This window comes from Acipenser ruthenus, chromosome 9, assembly GCF_902713425.1.
Source record: "Acipenser ruthenus chromosome 9, fAciRut3.2 maternal haplotype, whole genome shotgun sequence".
NCBI classification, from domain to species: Eukaryota; Metazoa; Chordata; class Actinopteri; order Acipenseriformes; family Acipenseridae; genus Acipenser; species Acipenser ruthenus.
The window spans coordinates 22,727,634-22,746,727 of NC_081197.1; the positions used below are offsets into that span (position 1 = coordinate 22,727,634).

The window sequence follows — 19,094 nt, forward strand, 5'->3', positions numbered from 1 at the left end:
TGTTATGAAGACGGACTGCAGAAAAGAGTTATAGAAAAGCATCAAACTTTTATTTTTGTTGTTTTTATTTTGTTTTTTTTCATCACAGACAACATTAGTGAACGTTAGGTTATTATCATAACCATAGTTCCCTGAAATAGAAATGTAAGCATTACATAATGGGTGTTTACATCCCAAATACCCTGAAACCTGAATATTATATACCAAAGCTGCTTGTCCGGGCCTGTGACGCAGTCCTACCCACCCCCGAGGATATAAAAGCACTGTGTTTACACATCTTAGCGTCATTTTTTCTATGATGGACACAGCAACTTTGAAGGTTCATGGTTACATTTCTATTTCAGGGAACCATGGATATGACAATAACTTGTTCAAGTAAGAAATGTAACCATTACCTAATGGATGAGTATACCCAAGCTGTCGCAAGGGCAATATTGCAGAATGACTGGAATGCTAGAAGGCAAAGCTGAGAGGATGCCTTGTGTAGTACCATTAGCAACCCCAGTAACAAGTAGCTAGGGCTAAAAAATTGAGGTAGAAACTCACCTCTATGCCTGTGTTGTAAAGGTTGACTCAGAAGCCTCCCTTAACACTAGTTCCAAAGCCAGGGTTTAAGGATCTATTACATTCAGTCTGTAGAACCTAGTGAAGGTATGGGGAGTAGCCCACACCGCTGCATTGCATATGTCTTTGATAGATGCACCCTGGAATAAATCCCACAAAGTTGCTCCAGGTGGAATTGAGGTGAGCTTTTCTGGAGGGAGCTAGTTGGCATCAAATTTGTCAAAAGCATTTACCTTACGGAAATCAACTCAGAAGCGGTTGGTGACGTCCTTTTTGGCAACTATCACAATTGGACAGAAATAAATATTTTAAAAACATTATTTTGTCAGTATAATTTATGTCTATGCATAGTTAAAATCACTACTTGCCGAATGTGTATTTCCTTTCAAAAATGTCATTTGTGGACATGTCATACTGTTGGGTGAGCAAATAAGTGTTTTAATAAGTGTTTATGTAGGCTCACTTTAACAAAGTTATATGATTTTCATGGTAAATTGCTCGGTGACTTTGAACCTTTTCAATAAATTGAGTGGGAAAGTGGGTACAAACACTTTTCTTCATGTAGAGAATACTGATTTTGACATTTTAATCAAGTCTACGTGGGATATCTAAACCTATTTTAATATAGAAAACGTACACATTCTTAGTGGAAGATGGTATTTTAGATTTATATAGAATTTGAGAAACGCACAAAACGATTGGCTTCCTATACATACCGTCCTAAAGTGCAGTTAAAGTATTTATATGAACATCTGTAATCCTAGTTGACATGGTGGATGTACTCACACAGCACCAGATACTGTACTAATATTTTCAGATAGCTCTCCAATTTAAAGTAGTACCCTGTGCAAATCTCTGATCCTCCCTTCTACAACAAAAGTCCCCAGTCGTTGTATTTCAGGAAAGATAAAACGTCATATCACAGGTTATACTTTTTACTTGTAGATTATTATGTGAAGCTCCATGTGAGAGCTTGCTCTTAATGTTATCTGATTTGTTTTAATTATGTTTTACACCAGATCTCATGAATGAAATATAAAAATATTATGAATATAATATAAAGATATCATACAGCATTCAAAAAATACACTTTTGTTAAAACAAAACAATATACACAATACATGTACACAATTCAAAATATACAATAAATACAATAAAAACAAAGGTGTAAGGGTGGGTATGGGAAGGGAAGGATATATTTACAGAAGGTGTGGTTTAATTCCATGCTGGAGTTTTTTTAGGAATATATCATTACCAGTGTCATTCATATGGACACCATCCCCCCTAAAAAACTCAACCTGATCATATTTAATTTCGGGGTGCCGAATTGAATCCCCCCCTAAACCCCTTGCAAAATCTGAAATTACATTGTTCACCCAGTTACGTGCTTTGTTTATTTTTGGAGATGCCTTTACATCTTTCCAAAGACGTCGCTGGGTGATGCACGAGAAAATAATTTTTGTATTATTTTCAAGAGTTTTTGAGAGAAAGGGGAGATTGGAGATGGGATGGAAATTAGATAAATCAGCCAGGTCAAGGGAGGGTTTTTTGAATACCGGCGTAACTCGGGCAAGCTTAAGGGCAGCAGTACCTGAGCCAGAGTCCAGGGACAGGTTGAGAGTGAGCATAATGGAGGGAGCAAGATCAGAGGCACAGAGACGGACAAGGTTAGTCGGCCAGGGGTCCAGGGGGCACGTGGCAGTAATTGATTTCAACAGTAAGCTGTAAACATCAGCAATGGAGAGAAGGAGGAGAGGGCAGGAGGGGCAACCGGAGTAGCATCAAGATGGTCAAGTAGTAAACTGGGTTTGTTGTGGGAGTGCGTAGAATAGATGTTGTCGATTTTGTTCCGAAACAAAGAGGAGAAATCATGACAGGTAAGAAAGGAGGATGAACAGGAGATGGATCTGTTGGTGGCTGGATGAAGGATTTGGTCAATGGTCTTAAAGAGAACATTGGGTTTACCGTGTCTCATAGTTATGATTTCAGAGAAGTATTTCACCCTGGCCACGGCAAGCACACACCTGTAGCTCGCGAGATGGTTGGTCCAGATCTCTCTGTGAACCTTTAGTCCAGACAACCTCCACTTCTGGTTGTAAGCGGGGCAACAGTGTCGATGATATGAGTAGGGGTGGTGTTGTAGAGGGTCACCACATCATCAACTGAGGACGGGAGAGTTAGAGAGGATGCAAAGACACATTCTGAGAGTTTCAGAGGATTCAGCAGATTCTTGGGACGGAAGGAGATAACAGTATCAGTAGCGGAGGAAGGAGTAGGGAGATTAATATTAGCAGTGATTATGAAATGGTCAGAGAGAGATATCTGAGACAGAGAGATTGGAGATATTAAGGCCCCTGGTGATGAGCAGATCCATGGTGTGTCCTCAGGTGTGAGTGGGGACGTTGAGAGATTGAAAGAGTCCAAGACAGTCTAGAATTGTGTTGAAGTCACTAGGGGGGAGGAAGGCAAGTCAACATGAATGTTGAAGTCACCTAGGAGTAGGATTTTGTCGGTAGAAGTGCAGTCGAGGGAGAGGAATTCTGACAGTCATAGATGTACTAACTGCCTGAAAGAAAAAGTCCACTCATGCTATCCCTTCAAGACTACCTTCTATATCTCAGATTACAATAAGGGCCTGGCAACATCCTCGAGAATGGTTCTCTCCTCAGTCATCTCCAGCATCCTTGACAGTGGTTCTTTCCTCAGTCCTATCCAAAATCTTTCCTGGGTGGGACAGCCACCCGTCATGTGCACACCCCATGGCAACAACATATATCTAAAGGCCTCCTGCACCTAAGACCAGTGGAGACTGTCTCTAGTTTTAAGAAGGCTAACACTGGCACCCTTCAACCCTCTAAGCTCTTCCTTCTTAAAACATTTGTCCCTCAAAACAGCATTTCTAGTGGGCATAGTTTTCAGCAAGAAGAGTAAGTTAACTCCAAGCCCTAATTGAAGTCTATCTAGACCAGGGGTTCCCAAAGTTTTGGTGATGGAGGGCCAGTTTCAGGAGGTTGCATGGGATGGGGGGCCGCACAAGAAAATGTACCACTCATGAAACCAAAATATGTCCCAAATCATATCTTTTTTATTTCCTATACATTTTTGCATTTAAATTAGGAATGTATATTTCTATCACTGCAACACCAGCAGCTTTGAAATGTATTTGTATTTTATCCTGTGTCTTGGTGATACAACAGGCTTAGGTTTGAGCACCAATATCATGCTATAACATCTTACATTGTCCTGGTCACAACAATTAAAGACGATAATACCGAAATAGAGACTCTTCAAACTATACCAATTAAACTCTTCTGTGGGTTATTCTTCAGTAATGAGGCAGAATGCATCTTTACTTGTACAACTAACCACTTCACTAAGAGCTGAATGTATGTACAGTGAACTCAGCTTAATACAAATCTCTGGGGACAATACAAATAGTTTGAGATGTGCAAAGTTCAAATTAAACAAATTATGTAAACTGCCCCATGGTGTGGACATTTAGAGATATTTCCACAGTAAATGTGCAGAAATAAAACACAGACGTTACTGTATTTTACCTTGATGTTTTTATTTATTTTTTCTTTCTGAATACAACAAATAATCACACATTTCTATTTAAAGTGCAGCATTAATTATTCATAAATTCTCTGCCATTACATTGGCGCTTTTTATGCAATTACATACGATTGCAATGTAACATCCTACTAGCTACTGTACTGTAGCCTAACTGTAGTCGTATTCAGAAACATTGTACAAAAAAGTAATGGAACAGTAACAATTTTAAAATGTAGCCGGGTACTGTTACTACAGTAGTACTTTCCCCAACAGAAGATCCAAGAACACCAAAACTACAATACTGTACAAAGAGCATTTTCCCGATGTATTTGAAGCTGAATACAGTATTGCTCTTAAAATAATAAAATGAAATCTACAACAGAAAAAGTGCCTGTATACTGAACCATAACGTTTCTTACAGTCGCTCTGTTAACATTACAGAAGATTGCGAGCTACTTCAGCTGCATAAAGTAATCTAACGTTGTTTGGATGGTACCTTCACGTCTTGATATCAGTCATTGAGCATCTCCCCCCGTGGAAAGCGAAAGGAGATGACAAAATAATAATTTAAGAAAAGTAGAAGTGCTGAGGGCTTGAGTGCTGTCATAACATGTGGAGGGATTGGGACGACTGCAAAACACAGGACACAAATAAAGTTCATAAGCTTTTTTTTTTTATTAAAAGAAGAATGCCTCGAGCCTTTCCAAATTACACACAATTATGTTGACCTACTCATTATATAGCCTACTGAAAAGTTTCACTCAGGTACGTTAGTTGTAGTATTATTATTATTATTATTATTATTATTATTATTATTATTATTATTATTATTATTATTATTATTATTATTATTATTATTATTATTATTATTATTATTATTATTATTTGTGGTGCTGGCTTCTCCTGGCCACAATCTCTGACAACCTGGGCTTGATTCCCGTTGTTGCAATGCAAAGGACTGGATGCAGGTGGTCATCGGTCAGTCTGGATCTCAGTTTGGATTTGTTGATGTTCATGGTGGAGAGGGTTTTCTCACAAGTGTACGTGCTTCCAAATAGAGAAGCCATTCGAAAGGCAAGCTTGCGAAGTGCAGGGTAAGCTGTTGGCGAGAGGTTTTGGTAGAACTGTAACAGGCTTTGCTCCCGAAATGCTGTTTTTGCCTGTGAACTCTCCAGTAAATCAATTAGTTCGAATTGCATTTCTGTTGGAGCTCCTTCAGGGGCACATTTGAAAGGATCCTGAAAAATGTCAAATGCCTGCTCATGGCGCCTGAAGTCCGAGAATCGTAAGCGAAATTCTGCCTGCAATTTTTCCATATGATATGATGTTTTTGTCTGAGCACAGGTGATCCAAAACCTTTCCTTTCTCTTCCAAGAGCTCTTTGCAGGCTGGGAAATTTACTAAATTGCCTTCCTTCAAAAGCCCCTGCAACAGTTGGAGTTTTCTCTCAAAAGACTTAACGCTGTCAAATAGAGAAGAAATTAGCTTCCCATGCCCTTGCAGCTTCAGGTTCAGATTGTTGAGTAGAGAGGTAAGATCTGTCAGGAACGCCAGATCACAAATCCATTCAATGATGCAAATACTGACCTTTCTGGTGCATGAAATCTGCGATTTCTTTTCTCAACAGAAAAAAAAACGCTTCAGAGTGGCCCCTTTGCTTAGCCACCTGACAGCTCTGAAGTAGATCACATCCCCAAATCCAGCCTCTGATTGTTCCAAAAAGGCCTTAAATTGATTCAGACCTCTGGATTTAACGATGTCCATGATGTTCATGTGACACTGACCAGGGATGACAACTATAAGTTGTGTTAATCAAGAGCGCGACACACAGCCTCACATATGTCAACCCCTCTTGAAGAGTGCGACACACAGCATCACATATGTCAACCCCTCTTGAAGAGCGTTACACACAGCATCACATATGTCAACCCCTCTTGAAGAGCGCGACACACAGCATCACATATGTCAACCCCTCTTGAAGAGCGCGACACACAGCCTCATATATGTCAACCCCTCTTGAAGAGCGTGACACACAGCATCACATATGTCAACCCCTCTTGAAGAGCGCGACACACAGCATCACATATGTCAACCCCTCTTGAAGAGCGCGACACACAGCATCACATATGTCAACCCCTCTTGAAGAGCGTGACACACAGCATCACATATGTCAACCCCTCTTGAAGAGCGCGACACACAGCATCACATATGTCAACCCCTCTTGAAGAGCGTGACACACAGCATCACATGTCAACCCCTCTTGAAGAGCGTGACACACAGCATCACATATGTCAACCCCTCTTGAAGAGCGCGACACACAGCATCACATATGTCAACCCCTCTTGAAGAGCGCGACACACAGCATCACATATGTCAACCCCTCTTGAAGAGCGCGACACACAGCATCACATATGTCAACCCCTCTTGAAGAGCGCGACACACAGCATCACATATGTCAACCCCTCTTGTTTGATCCTTGAGGCTCTCGAGACTGAGTAGGTCTTCTGATATTTCAAAGTTTTCCGTGACACTCTGAATGAAAATGAGTAATTGTGCCGTGTTGCCGATGTCTGTGCTCTTGTCCAGGGCACCCAGCTTCTCAGTACACTCAATCAGTTGCATTTTTAGATCGCTGCCAATGTCTTCTATACGGTGTGTGACTGTCATTTTGATGGAATGCAGCCTTTTGCTCTGGACATACAATCTCAGCCACCTTCACCATACAGTGTTTATTGAACTCGCCGTCAATAAATGGCTTGCTTCTGTTTGCGATTTCGTGAGCTACCACATAGCTAGCTCGTGTTGCAGCATCACTTGATTTACTTACATTTTTGAAAATGGATTGTTGAGCTGATAGTTTTCTTTGTAGCTGTTCAAGTTTTTCTTTCACTGATCGCCCACAAGACTATTGAGAGTCGTGATTTGTCTCATAACGATGTTTCACATTGTACTCTTTCATGGCAGATATCTGCTGTTTACAAATCAAGCACAGTGCTTTTTTACTCTTTCCGATAACGAAGTAGGAACTACTCAATTTTTCTTGAAAAGTCCTCCTCTCCTCAACAATGGAACCCTTTTTCTTACGAGGTTCCATGTTTTTTTCCTTCAGCACGACAAATCTACTGTGCGCTATAGGCGCCTTTATTTTTTTTAAAGGGACAGTGCACATATAATGACCGTAACAACGTAATTAATAAAATTGGCTTGAGAGGGTCCAGATTTGATCCAAAACATGTTAAAAATGTATGTTAGGGAACTTTTATGAACTTTGATTGCTGTGTATTATTAATTTTCCCCAAATTACTTGCGCAATTTTTTATATAAAATTTTCAGAAAATGTAAAAATAAAGTGGTGAGAAAGGGTTGAAGGTGGGCTTTGGTGGGCCGTACCAAACGTCTTCGCTGGCTGCATTTGGCCTGCCGGCCACACTTTGGGAACCCCTGATCTAGACACACAGTTCTTTAAAGGCTAAATCCCAACTTCCTGTCAAAAGTCACAGAATTCCATCTATCTCAGGCCATCATCCTCCCAGAGTTCTAACCCCTGCCTCACAGCTCAGCAGAGGAATAAAGACCATCTAGATGTGAAAAGAGCTGTCTACTATATATTCAGGATCAAAAATATAGAAACTGTGCACACCCTTGGGAGGCCGGTATCTAAACAAACCATTGCAAACTGGCTGACGGAATGTTTAAAGACCTGCTATATCCTTGAAGGCAGACCTTTAGAAAAAAAACATCAAAGCACACTCACTCGGGGGAATATCTAACTCTTAGAATGTTTCCCTATCAGACATCTGCAATGCAGCCGCCTGTCCTCTTTTTCTCACCTTCAGAAAACACTACAGTCTAGACATCACTAGCTCACAACCTTCTTTTGCACACTCAATATTGAGCACTGCTTCGCAATAATAACACTACCAACCCCTCACTATAATCTCTTTGTCATAGGGGTTCATGTGTGTCTTTGGCATAGGGGTTCATGTGTGGAATTGATCAGAACCGGTAAGAATGCCAGAATTACTTGTAATTTGATTTCTTCCGGGTCAAGATGAACTCCACACCCTATATTTCCCTCCCTCCTTCCCTGGTACCTGGATGCAATACTGCACAAGAGTTTCTGCATCCGGAAAACTTTGGCTTTTTCTTCTGGGCTAGCAACGAGATCAGAGGTTCATGTGTGGTACATTTTGACCCGGAAGAAATCGAATTACAGGTAATTATGGCATTTTTTTTGTCTAAATGCATGTTCATGTAAAAAAAAAAACCTTTTGGTGATCTCTCCGTGAGTAAAGTTCTTCACCACTTGATTGAGTACCGTATCATGTTCAGCCACTGATGATAACATATATCCACCGATGCCACAAAGAAATGTTAACACATTTCTAATAAATTCAGCTTGACTAGAAGTGTGTAGATATGCAACAAAGCAAACAGGCACACTGTAGATTAGAGCCATAAGTATCATGAACAAGTACAATGACCTACATCCTAAATACATTACATGCATGGAAATATGTAAATGTAACATATATTTGATAAGGCGTTCTCTAGATATACAGTATGTACAAATGTTAGTGGCATTACATGTACGTACCTCCACTATATCTTCATGGCTGGCGATATGTATCCCTTGCAGGGTATAATTAAGGTGACTACATTCAAAAGTTTAAATTAGTTAAAGACTAAGGGGGTGACTAGGATGTTGTCATGTATTTGACAATCGTTTTAGGAGCGTGGAGACAGTTGCCATGTGCAAAGGTTATATTATTTTATTTTTAAAAGGACAGAAACTTTAATTAACAAAGGCCTGTGTTTTGATATTTTAATCTCATTTAACATAAGTGCAACAAAATGTGTCAACATATACATACATGGTCTTGTTTCATTCCACACAAGTTTTATTTCCTTTGCTATTAATACATTTTTGAACATAATTTAAAAACAAAACATAATGCATGCTTCCATTTTAACCGGTATGAAGTATGACCTTATGAAGAAGAGCCATATATACATATTACACAAATCTGCACAGAAACATCCAAAATAGTAGAAACGTTTTAAATAATTCCCCCAAACACATAATTAGATCAGCCCACACACGGTAGAGCAAACAATCAATTGTTGGGTGCACAATGTGTCTAAGGGACACAAAAGCAGTCAGTGCAGAATTTAATACCTGAATTGAGTTTTTGAATTGAATGTTATTCAATTATATTATACCTGTTAAACAGCAGTAGGTTGGGTTTTCCATTTAGTGATAGATGAGCTACTGTATACTGAAACACCCTTCATCGTGTTGCTTTGTTTACAGTACTATTGGTGCACTGTGCATGACTTACTGAAGCAATGTATCAGTAACCTAGGCAATACGTTGTCCAGGCGACAGCGGGTCTTTTTCTATGTGATGGCTCAACCTCAGGTTTATTCATCATAAGCTTTGATGAGACTCTAGGCCAAGCTCAATACTCTCTTACTCTTTCACATAACAGATAACTTTTACAACCCTGAAACTGGTAGGTATCAGTGATTCTGACTGGAATGTGAGAAACTGATGCCATAGATCACAGTTACACTTCTTGAAATTGAGTTGAATGTTTGAAATCTGGAATATGCACTGTATACATCTAACCAAGCTCTCAATGCAGCTCCAGCCATGTGGGTGTAAAAGGCTTGGAGGAAAAACTGAACAAGCAACTGAAACATTCCTCCTTAGAAAATGTTATATATGTTAGGTATAAACAACAAAATCCCTGAACTTACAAAATTCAATTTTTGCACATCAATATTTCAATACATCTTGTTTGTCTTTTTCCTAAACCATTCCAGTTTTGAGAGATCCTTAAACACTACCTATTTATGGGAGGTGTTGTTAAGGTTTACCTGGACTTGGACAAGGATGAGTTAAACCTACACTGAGCCTACCTTGGCTAATTTTCATTCCAGAATATTAGAAGGAGGAGGCTCAAATACTACAGAACATTAAGAATGCCCAGGGGTACAGTATGATCCTTTTTCAAAGTTATACAAGTGCATTAAAATAAACGTCAGTTACAATTGGAAGACTTACATACAGTACATGCTTCTTTTTCAACAAAAAATGCGTACTGGTAGTACTACATATTTGAACTGTCTCATTTAGGAGCATAATTTGTCCCGTAAACCGCCTAGTTTGGTTACAAGTAGACTGAGAGAAGCAGGTGAAGAGCTGTTTAAAAAGCAGATTGTTTTAGAAAGGCAATAGGAGTTTCAACCATGGTAAACTGCTGGTGTGTAAATGTTCTCAGAATGCCACCTAATGGTAGCCTAAAGGCGCTTCTTTGAAACTTGCGTTTTCCTGGCCAAAGTTGAAGGTACAGCAGATGATTTGTAAAGGTGGCGACCTTAAAGAGGCGCAATGTGCAAAAGTATATTTCCAGATGCATCTATTTTACAGAGATGCCGAAGTAAATAGTGTTTAATCAAACAATATTGAGAATCAGCAGTCACTGTCCTGGCCACCTACTTGATCAGTTATATACTATCTATATGTGAAAATGATGGCCTGCTTAAGCGTATGATGTCTTCCTCGCTGATACCCAGACTTTAAACTGTGCTGTTTGGTAGTATGAGATGCCAGGAAGCTAGAGCCAGCAGCTACACTGCAGGGTTTTTAAATTGTTGCCTACAGCTAACAAGGACACCTGCAGAAGCTTTTGGGCAGCAGCCCTGCCTTGTGCATCTTAAGGTACTGAATGATAACAGCTCAGGGAAAGGGGCTGTTTGGAGGGAGTCCGCCAGCAGCTCATCCTGTCAGGGTCTGGACATCTCTCAGTGAAAGCCCTTCCTCCAGCCTTCACCTAGGAGTGATTCTGGAGGGTGACATAGGGCCCGGGGAGCCACGGTGGATGGGCGAGGAGGATGGTGACAGTTGCACAGGGCTCATGGGCTCTCCAGTTTGGAGTCTCCAGAGCAGCTCCTCGTTTGTGCGGCTCAGCCGTTTCTTCTCATTGCTCTCCTTCTCCACATGCTCCTGCAGGTTTGCATTCTCCTCAGATAACTCCCTGCAAGCCAAAGAGAAGAATTTAAAACATGAAGACAGTTAATGTGACCCTTTATCAGTGCTAAGCATAACTATAGTAGGGCTCTATTCAATGGTTTGATGGATGAAAGTTAATTTGCAAACCAGGCACTGAAAGTTAATACAGCATACAGTGCCAAGGAAAGATTTCATTTCTTTGGTTTTTAAGCATGCTCCTCCATGTGGAAAACTTTGGGTGTAAAAAATCTACTTTTTCTTAAGTTTTTGCAAGAAAATAATTGATCCAGCACTGAGAATTGCATGGATAAATAATTAAATAACATGAAGAAAAGAGTGTGGGGATTTTATTGCCGACTTTTCCTCACTCAGACCCCTTACTTACTAGATATCTTTAAAAATATGCACAAGATTTTAATGAGCAAGAATGTAGAATGGTATCCTGAAATGTCCTCTTTTTTTGTAGGAGAGCAGTAGAACTGTGGATGGTGAGTTTGTTGCCTGATGAACTTCACTCAGACAACATGCTCACGAAATATCTTGGTACGGTACCTCTTTAAAAATATACAAAACATTTTAATGAGCAATCCACATCCCAAATATGATCCACTTACTACGAATGCGGAATGACTGTGTGTGACATTTTCTCTTCCTAGGTGTCTGGCTAATGGATGCCAAGGACAACGCTACACTGAATATTGTAGCAGTCCTGGCAGTCATAATTCAGGTAACTTTTTTGGGGAGTAAAATAAAAAGCAAATGTTCCACAGTCATTTAGCATTGGTAGTAAATTTGGGGTATTTGGGGTACCACTTGCTATTTAAAATATTTTTCTTATTTTTAAAGAGGAGATGATTATCTATTCAGGGATACCAAGACATTTAGTGTGCAAGTAGTCTGAGTGAGGTTACCAGTCAACCCCATCCCCAGTTGCACTGCTTTCCTAGAAAAAGGAGAACATTTCAGGGTAGCGTTTTACCTGCAAGATGTCTTGCTCATTTTAAATATTTTGCCTATCTTTATAGAGATAATGATCTATTCAGGCATGCCAATATATTTAGGAGTTAAGGGGTCTGTTTGTGGGAAAATGGGCAACAAAATTCCCACCCCCCGTTTTGTAAATCATTTATCACTTCCAAACTTTTGGCTTGTAGTAGACCATTGGTGCTGAATCGAGGAGAGATTACCATCGGCTTAAAAATGTTAAGACAGGTGCACCTGGTTACATGCTGCATGGTTTGCTGTACCCTTATAAAAGTTTACTGCAGTAAATGTTCATGGTAATTTTACTGTGATTTACCATGATTTGCCATGTTTGTTATTTGCTTTACCATACCTCTCTGTGCTTTACAATTCTTACCTACACTTTACTATGCTTTCACTGTTATTTATTACACTTTGCTTCTACTATGACAAACTTTTATAAGGCTAGCTGCCAAAGATACATTTTTGCTCTGGATTTTATTAATGTGAAATTAAGATACAAAAATCTACATTAAATAACCTTTTGACCTTGTGCTGAGAACTTCCGGAAATATGGGGGGGAGTGTTCTAGAAACTTGCTTTAATAGTAAATGGAAAAAAACAGAACAGCAAACCTTGACATGGCGGCATTTCTATCAATTCTGACTTTGAGGTCTTCATTTTGCTGTTGAAGCACTTGAACTCTTTCTTGTAATACAGCATTTTTCTCAGCCTGTTAAAATAATAGGCAAGGAAAATCCAAAAAGTAAACAATTGTTGTAGGGGTGGAAATCTAGACAAAATACACATTTGCCACATATTAGTGCTGGGACAAATATCCAAATTAATATTTTTTGACATGTATTCGGATACAAAAATCAGATGTTTGTATTCACTAGAAATGACAAAAATACCTTGCACTTATTTATCACCTCACCAGAAGTTGCGTGACAGTTTAAAAAATGTGGCAAATGAAAAAGAGCTCTGTGTGATATGTGAGATTAATAATAATAATTTAAAAAAGCACACACAGGATCAGCACAGCAGCTCAAGCCTCTATTTAAAAGTTTTAGACTGCAAAAAGTAAACAAACCAGTTAAACAAAACAATGTTTAACTTGAACTGCTATTTGACATCCTTTGTTTTGTAGTTAATTCACTGGGGTAAAGTAAGGCCTACACAAAGTATTCTTTACTCCTGGGATATTTCTTTACTTTACGTGTTGCTGTACAGGTTCACGTGTTACATAGCATAACGTCATGCTATAAAATAAAGGCGCAAACACACGGGCCACCCCCCCTGACCCTGCCGCTATGCTATCTCTGCCTGCGTTATGAGCAATATAATGGCTTTTATTACTTTTTGAAAACGAACAAATATCCGAATGAATATTTAAATTATGAGTGAATATCCAAACATGAAAAACCTGTGTTCGTCCCAGCACTACCATATATAGAAGTATAAAACATGCAACACTGTACAACATTTCACAAATAATTACGAAAAACATTAGGTTAACAGATTCATTATTGATTTGAAACTTGAAGAAAATAAAAATGTCACTGTACTATCGATTTCTCACATAAGATGTACACATTTACAGCTTACATGAGGAATCATGTTTTAAATACAATTCAAGAAAACAAAGTGACCACTTACATTATATGTGCCTTGTTTTTAAGGATCAGATAATTCTGCTCCTCTCAATACATTGGAAAATCTTTACTTTAAATTAGTTTCTGAGTTGATCTGAACCTAATACAATGCCTCCATATACTCACCAATCTTTCAAACTCCATTATCTTCTTTTCCTGCTCATGAATTTGCTGATTCTTCATCTCTAGAATTTGCTTCAGACTCTTCATATCTTCTTCTATATGCTGATAGGGGGCCAGAGCCTCCTAGAAAGTGATGGAAGAATGTTCACACACACTTTTTATTAGCTGTACATATATCATAAGCCTCCTAGAAAGTGATGGAAGAATGTTTACACACACATTTTATTAGCTGTATATATATCACGTCTATCCTGTCAAGGCTTTGTCAGGCTTCTCGTTTTTCTCTGTAACTTTTCTGGTATACAATTACTCTGATAACTAACAACTTGATATAATTGGATGTGCCTTTGCAGGCAGGTAGAGGATTTGGTGCTCTAGACACCTATGGCTTTTGGGAGGGTAATATCCCCATAGAAAAGGTAACGATAGACAGCTACAGTGCAATTTATCACCAATGGTACAGGTACAGAAGCATGCAGTGACTTGGGCTCTGTTCCACAATGAGAGATCTATTTCATTGCTGTGATTATGTGGGTATTATTGGTTGAAATCCAACTGGAAGCTCAATGGAAGGGGGTAGATGTAGCTTTGTGTTCACTTTAATTAATTCTCTAGTTTCTCCTTATTTTATGCACCTTTGTTAGTTAAACATACTGTACAATTGGTTTTACTATAGATCTACTATTTACCCCTTAAAGTATATAAATAATTGAGCGGTTGTTCAAACGGTTTCTTCTTAAAATACATTTGAGAGTCACTCAAGTATCACGAGGAAACTGACAACTTGGGTGACCAGATCCAACCTGTCAGTACATTTGAAACCTATTTTGTGCATCTCATTGCAAAAATAAGAAAGTTAGCATCATTCTTATTTGTGGGACACATATGTCCCTTGTACCTTAAAGATTTTATTGACTATAAGTTCTTATTTTGGGGAATTTACAGACTGAGCTTACAATAAGTAAAACTCTGCTGATTATTGGTTGAGGGATGATGCATCTCAAAAAGTCATGAAAAAAGATTCAAGATAACCTGCACCAACTCCTGTAGCACAGCATGCAGGGAACTGTACAACACTTTGAATAGGAGGGGAAGGGGAGGGCAGCTCAGCTTTGTGCAGAAACAAGACCGCAAAGAGGTCACTTGCCCCACAACCCTGCAGGTGCTATGTGAAGATTCACATGGTAAACATGGTGAAGCTGAAACAGTTAGGCCTGCAGCAATCTGTAAAACCCGGAGCTGCTTACTTGATGCATCAACTCAGGCTGCCTCCTTCAACAGGAGCCAGGAAGCACAGCATGCATTTACTTTCAGTATGTGTAGCAGGGCGATTGCCCTGCACGTGTGTATTTAGTGTGGATATAAGTTGTATGGGGAAATGAGTTTATTGTATGTCGTTTTGGAGTTGATTTGTTTAATTACATTTATTGTTTCCAGACGGGCGCTCGATTGAGACTTTCTGTCTGCTAGGTTTGGTTGAGGGGAAGGGCAGCAAGTGATTGGCTGTGCTGGACCTCAATCAGCAGGTGGGCGGGTCTTGACCGAGTGTCTGTCAGTTCAAAAGCATCCACGGCAGATGGTTCGGGGCGACTGCAACGCCATGCCAAAGGGGAGCAGCGTATACTCGGGAGGAGAGGGTCCGCTCTGCAGGAACGACCGCTGAGACTGCAAGCGGTGCTTGTGAAGGCAATGCCCAGCCAAGGCCGTATGAAGCAGCACGAGTCGTTGTATGAATACCGTCTCATGAGTAGGTTAGTTAGGGGATTGTGATCCCTTGTGATGTATAACGAGGGTTGCGTAGTGTAGCCGGTTCCTGCAGCGGGACGCCTCGTTTTAAGGCTAGCGCTCGCCCTCTGGGGCACCTTTTAGTTGTAGTTTTTGTACTGTGTTTTATTTTGCCTTTTGTACAGCTTGCTGTATGTGTCCTCTGTGTATTACCATGGCTGGTAACGTCACATGACCACCTTTACTTTCTTTTCTGTTTGTATTAATAAATCCTGCACGCCTGTGCCGACGTTTCAACTCCACCCCCAAGTGTCTCTCTGTACTTGGTAAACAGCGGGTATCCATGCACGTGACGTAAGACCCTGTCACAGTATGTTTTAATATAACACTGTGTAACAAATTTTTATTTTTTTTTGGTTCCTGGGTAGTAAGTGTTATTTCCTAATTGCTTATGCCTCAAAAGTATAGAAAATAGCTATTATTCCCCACAAACTTTGCTTTTGTGACCAGGACAGTGATATTTTGAAATTTACCTATTTTCCAGAACATTCCAGATAGATTCAGTGCTGAGTAAACTTGGAGTAACTTCTAGAACTTTCTAGAACTTTCCAGTAATATAAATAGTAGTATAAATACAGGGGCCTTAAGCCCACCAGTTCAGTTTAGTTCCAGCTGCCTAAGTGGATACATATCTGCATTTTTCTGAGATGGCATCAATGTGACCAGTCTGTTCGAGGCAATCGGAATCGCCTGTAACCAGAATGAGTGGCACCTCTTCATTGACAGCTCATCCAGGAGCCTCAAAGCCGTCCTGCTCCATAATGGTAACAAGTACCCGTCTCTTCCCCTGGCTCACTCGGTGCACCTCAAAGAGGATTACAACAGCATCAAGACCTTGCTGGACGCCTTGAAGTATGATGAGTACGACTGGGAGGTCATAGAAGACTTCCAAATGGTGGCATTCCTGATGGGTCTCCAAGGCGGTTTTACCAAGTTTCCCTGCTATCTTTGCCTTTGGGACAGCAGGGACACCAAGGCACACTACCACAGGCGGGACTGGCCACAGCGGACCGAGTTCTCTGTGAGGAGGAACAACGTCAAGTGGGAGCCACTGGTGGACCCCTGGAAGGTGCTGATGCCACCACTGCACATCAAATTGGGCCTTATGAAACAATTTGTCAAAGCTCTAGATAAGGAGTCGGCAGCCTTCAAGTACCTTCAAGACTTCTTCCCTAAGCTGTCTGAGGCAAAGGTCAAAGCCGGTGTCTTTGTCGGACCACAGATAAAGAAGATCCTGGAGTACAATTAATTCCCCAAGAAGCTCACTAGTAAGGAGAAAGCGACTTGGAACAGCTTTGTCGCAGTGGTTTGGGGCTTCCTGGGCAATCACAAGGCCGAAAACTATGTGGAGCTGGTTGAGACTCTGGTGAAGAACTACGGCACAATGGGCGAGCGCTTCCACCAGGATATACTGGACTTTGAACGCCGCTACCAAGGACAGTATAACGAGAACATGAACAATGGGATTTAAGCTTCCGAGAATGGGAAAGAACGGGACTACTCTGCCACCAGCAGACCGGAAGAGTGTTTTTTTGCTCTTTAAAGTCATAAAGGAGCCTATGACATGGAACATGACTGTTACCATAAACATACAATATAATATTAACAGGTCTCACTTGAACATATAATCACATTCATTTTACCAAATTATGTTTAATATTAATCAAATAATACCCAGAAATACACAGAGGGCGATCTCCATTTCCTGGTGTGGGGCCAGGAGACTATGACCTCAGACTCCTTGCATCTGCCAGCATGGATGACGTCGACAGTGAAAGTGAGAGTAGCCTAATTTTATCAGTTTCAGACACCTCTTATGAATGTGATGTAGTGATGGATCTGATGTACAGAGAGAAAACAGGGATTGTCTCCCATATCAATTCGAGCCACATGCCTCAGAATCAGTAGGTTCAAACTCGGAGAGAGACTCTGACAACACCAACACGAACAGACCATTGGAACAGCAGATGTCCGCGGAGAATCAACATCTTGGCAACACGGAATGGTTAAAAAAAACCCTTACGTTTAACATAGATTGATAGTTAAAATATTTAATATTACCCATAATTGTATAGTTATGTCAGTCCTTTAGTTAACAATATTGATACATGAATTATTGATACTAGCAGAATAACTGAACGCTGTGTGTAGGAGCCAATTAGTATTTTTTGCCTATATTATTTATGAGAAGACATATTTTGATACATTATATTTGTCTATTACGCATTTACAGTAATAGGGTAGTATATCTTTAAGAGAGCGAGCTTTGTTAGGTTCTGGGGCTCGCGCGCTTTTGTATAAATTCGGAAAATAACTGTCACTTGTTACTCTGTTGTAGACATAGCTTTGGAGCCTCACGGTTTTCTTACCGTGTCGTGTAATCTTCATTATTCTGTGGAAATTACCAGTCAATAACTTATCTGTTATTACGCTGAAGATCCTGTAAAATAACTGTGAATACTAACCTGTGGAAACCTGAGGAATAAAAGTTGTATTGCTTTATTTTACTACGGAGTCTGTGTGGATTGGATAACGTTAGATGGATACGCGTCAGCCATACCAGCCCAAGCTATGCAAATTTGGATTTTACACATACACATAGTAAGAAAACCCAGCTCCGGTTGGAAAAGTGAACGTGTAAAAAAAGTAGCTTTTGGATACTAGGACAAGTACAAAGAAGGATACGGAAGGTCGCGTTGAATGGGCAAACTCTACAGCAAAGTAAGTCCTGTTTATTTCTCAGTGTAGCCTTCGCTATTTATGTGACAGTAAAAAGGGATAGTACAGTTCCGGATTTATCTCCTTCGTTGCTAGTTCTATGTGTCGGACGTCGTGAAGGAATATTAGTGGAATATTGGACCATTTGCTGTATTTAGTGTGACGCAGCTATACTTTGGAAGTGCTTTGGAACGTACTGTGCTAGCTAAGCTACGTCATCAAGGATGGTGATGAAGCGTTAGCTGTTTTACCTGTGGTTAAAAGGCAAGTGAAACCTACAGTGAAAGCTATGGAGGAAACGCAGAATCGTCTCATCGGCTCACGGAAAGCCAAGCTAGGTCAGCTGACAGGCAAAATGAATGAGATGCATTATTTAATGGATGATGATGGTAACTTGGAAGTAATTAAGAACAAGCTGATGATTGAGCTCAGCCAGCTGTTTGGGGAATTTTGTGAGCTAAACACATCTGTAAAACAGCTACTTCAGCAGCAATCAGAGAAGGATATGAATGATGATCATCTTAACTGGTTTGAGCCCAAAGCTAGTTCATTCAGAGAATTCATAGAGAAAACAGAGGCATGGATGGAAGAAGTATGGAGCAAGTTAGGCAGTGTGATGAAGAGGTACAGCCATCAGATAGCATATCTAGTGCGTCATTTACTACTCGGAGGAAAAAGCAAAGTCACACTGGGCTTTCTTCACAAGCTTCATC

At 40.1% G+C, this 19,094-nt stretch overlaps 1 protein-coding gene across 2 annotated transcripts in view; it reads right to left on the bottom strand.

The window, feature by feature from the left end:
• Positions 1 to 8,865: 8,865 nt before the first annotated feature.
• Positions 8,866 to 19,094, bottom strand: part of LOC117405865 (microtubule-associated tumor suppressor candidate 2-like) — a 71,500-nt gene continuing 61,271 nt past the window's right edge. For both annotated transcript variants that reach the window (XM_034009311.3, XM_059029724.1), the window contains 3 exons: positions 13,882 to 14,001; positions 12,736 to 12,833; positions 8,866 to 11,162 (listed from right to left, as the gene is read on the bottom strand). In XM_034009311.3, coding sequence (XP_033865202.1) covers positions 10,955 to 11,162; positions 12,736 to 12,833; positions 13,882 to 14,001 — 426 coding nt within the window. In that variant the 3' untranslated portion in view covers positions 8,866 to 10,954. The remainder of the gene's footprint in view (positions 11,163 to 12,735; positions 12,834 to 13,881; positions 14,002 to 19,094) is intronic.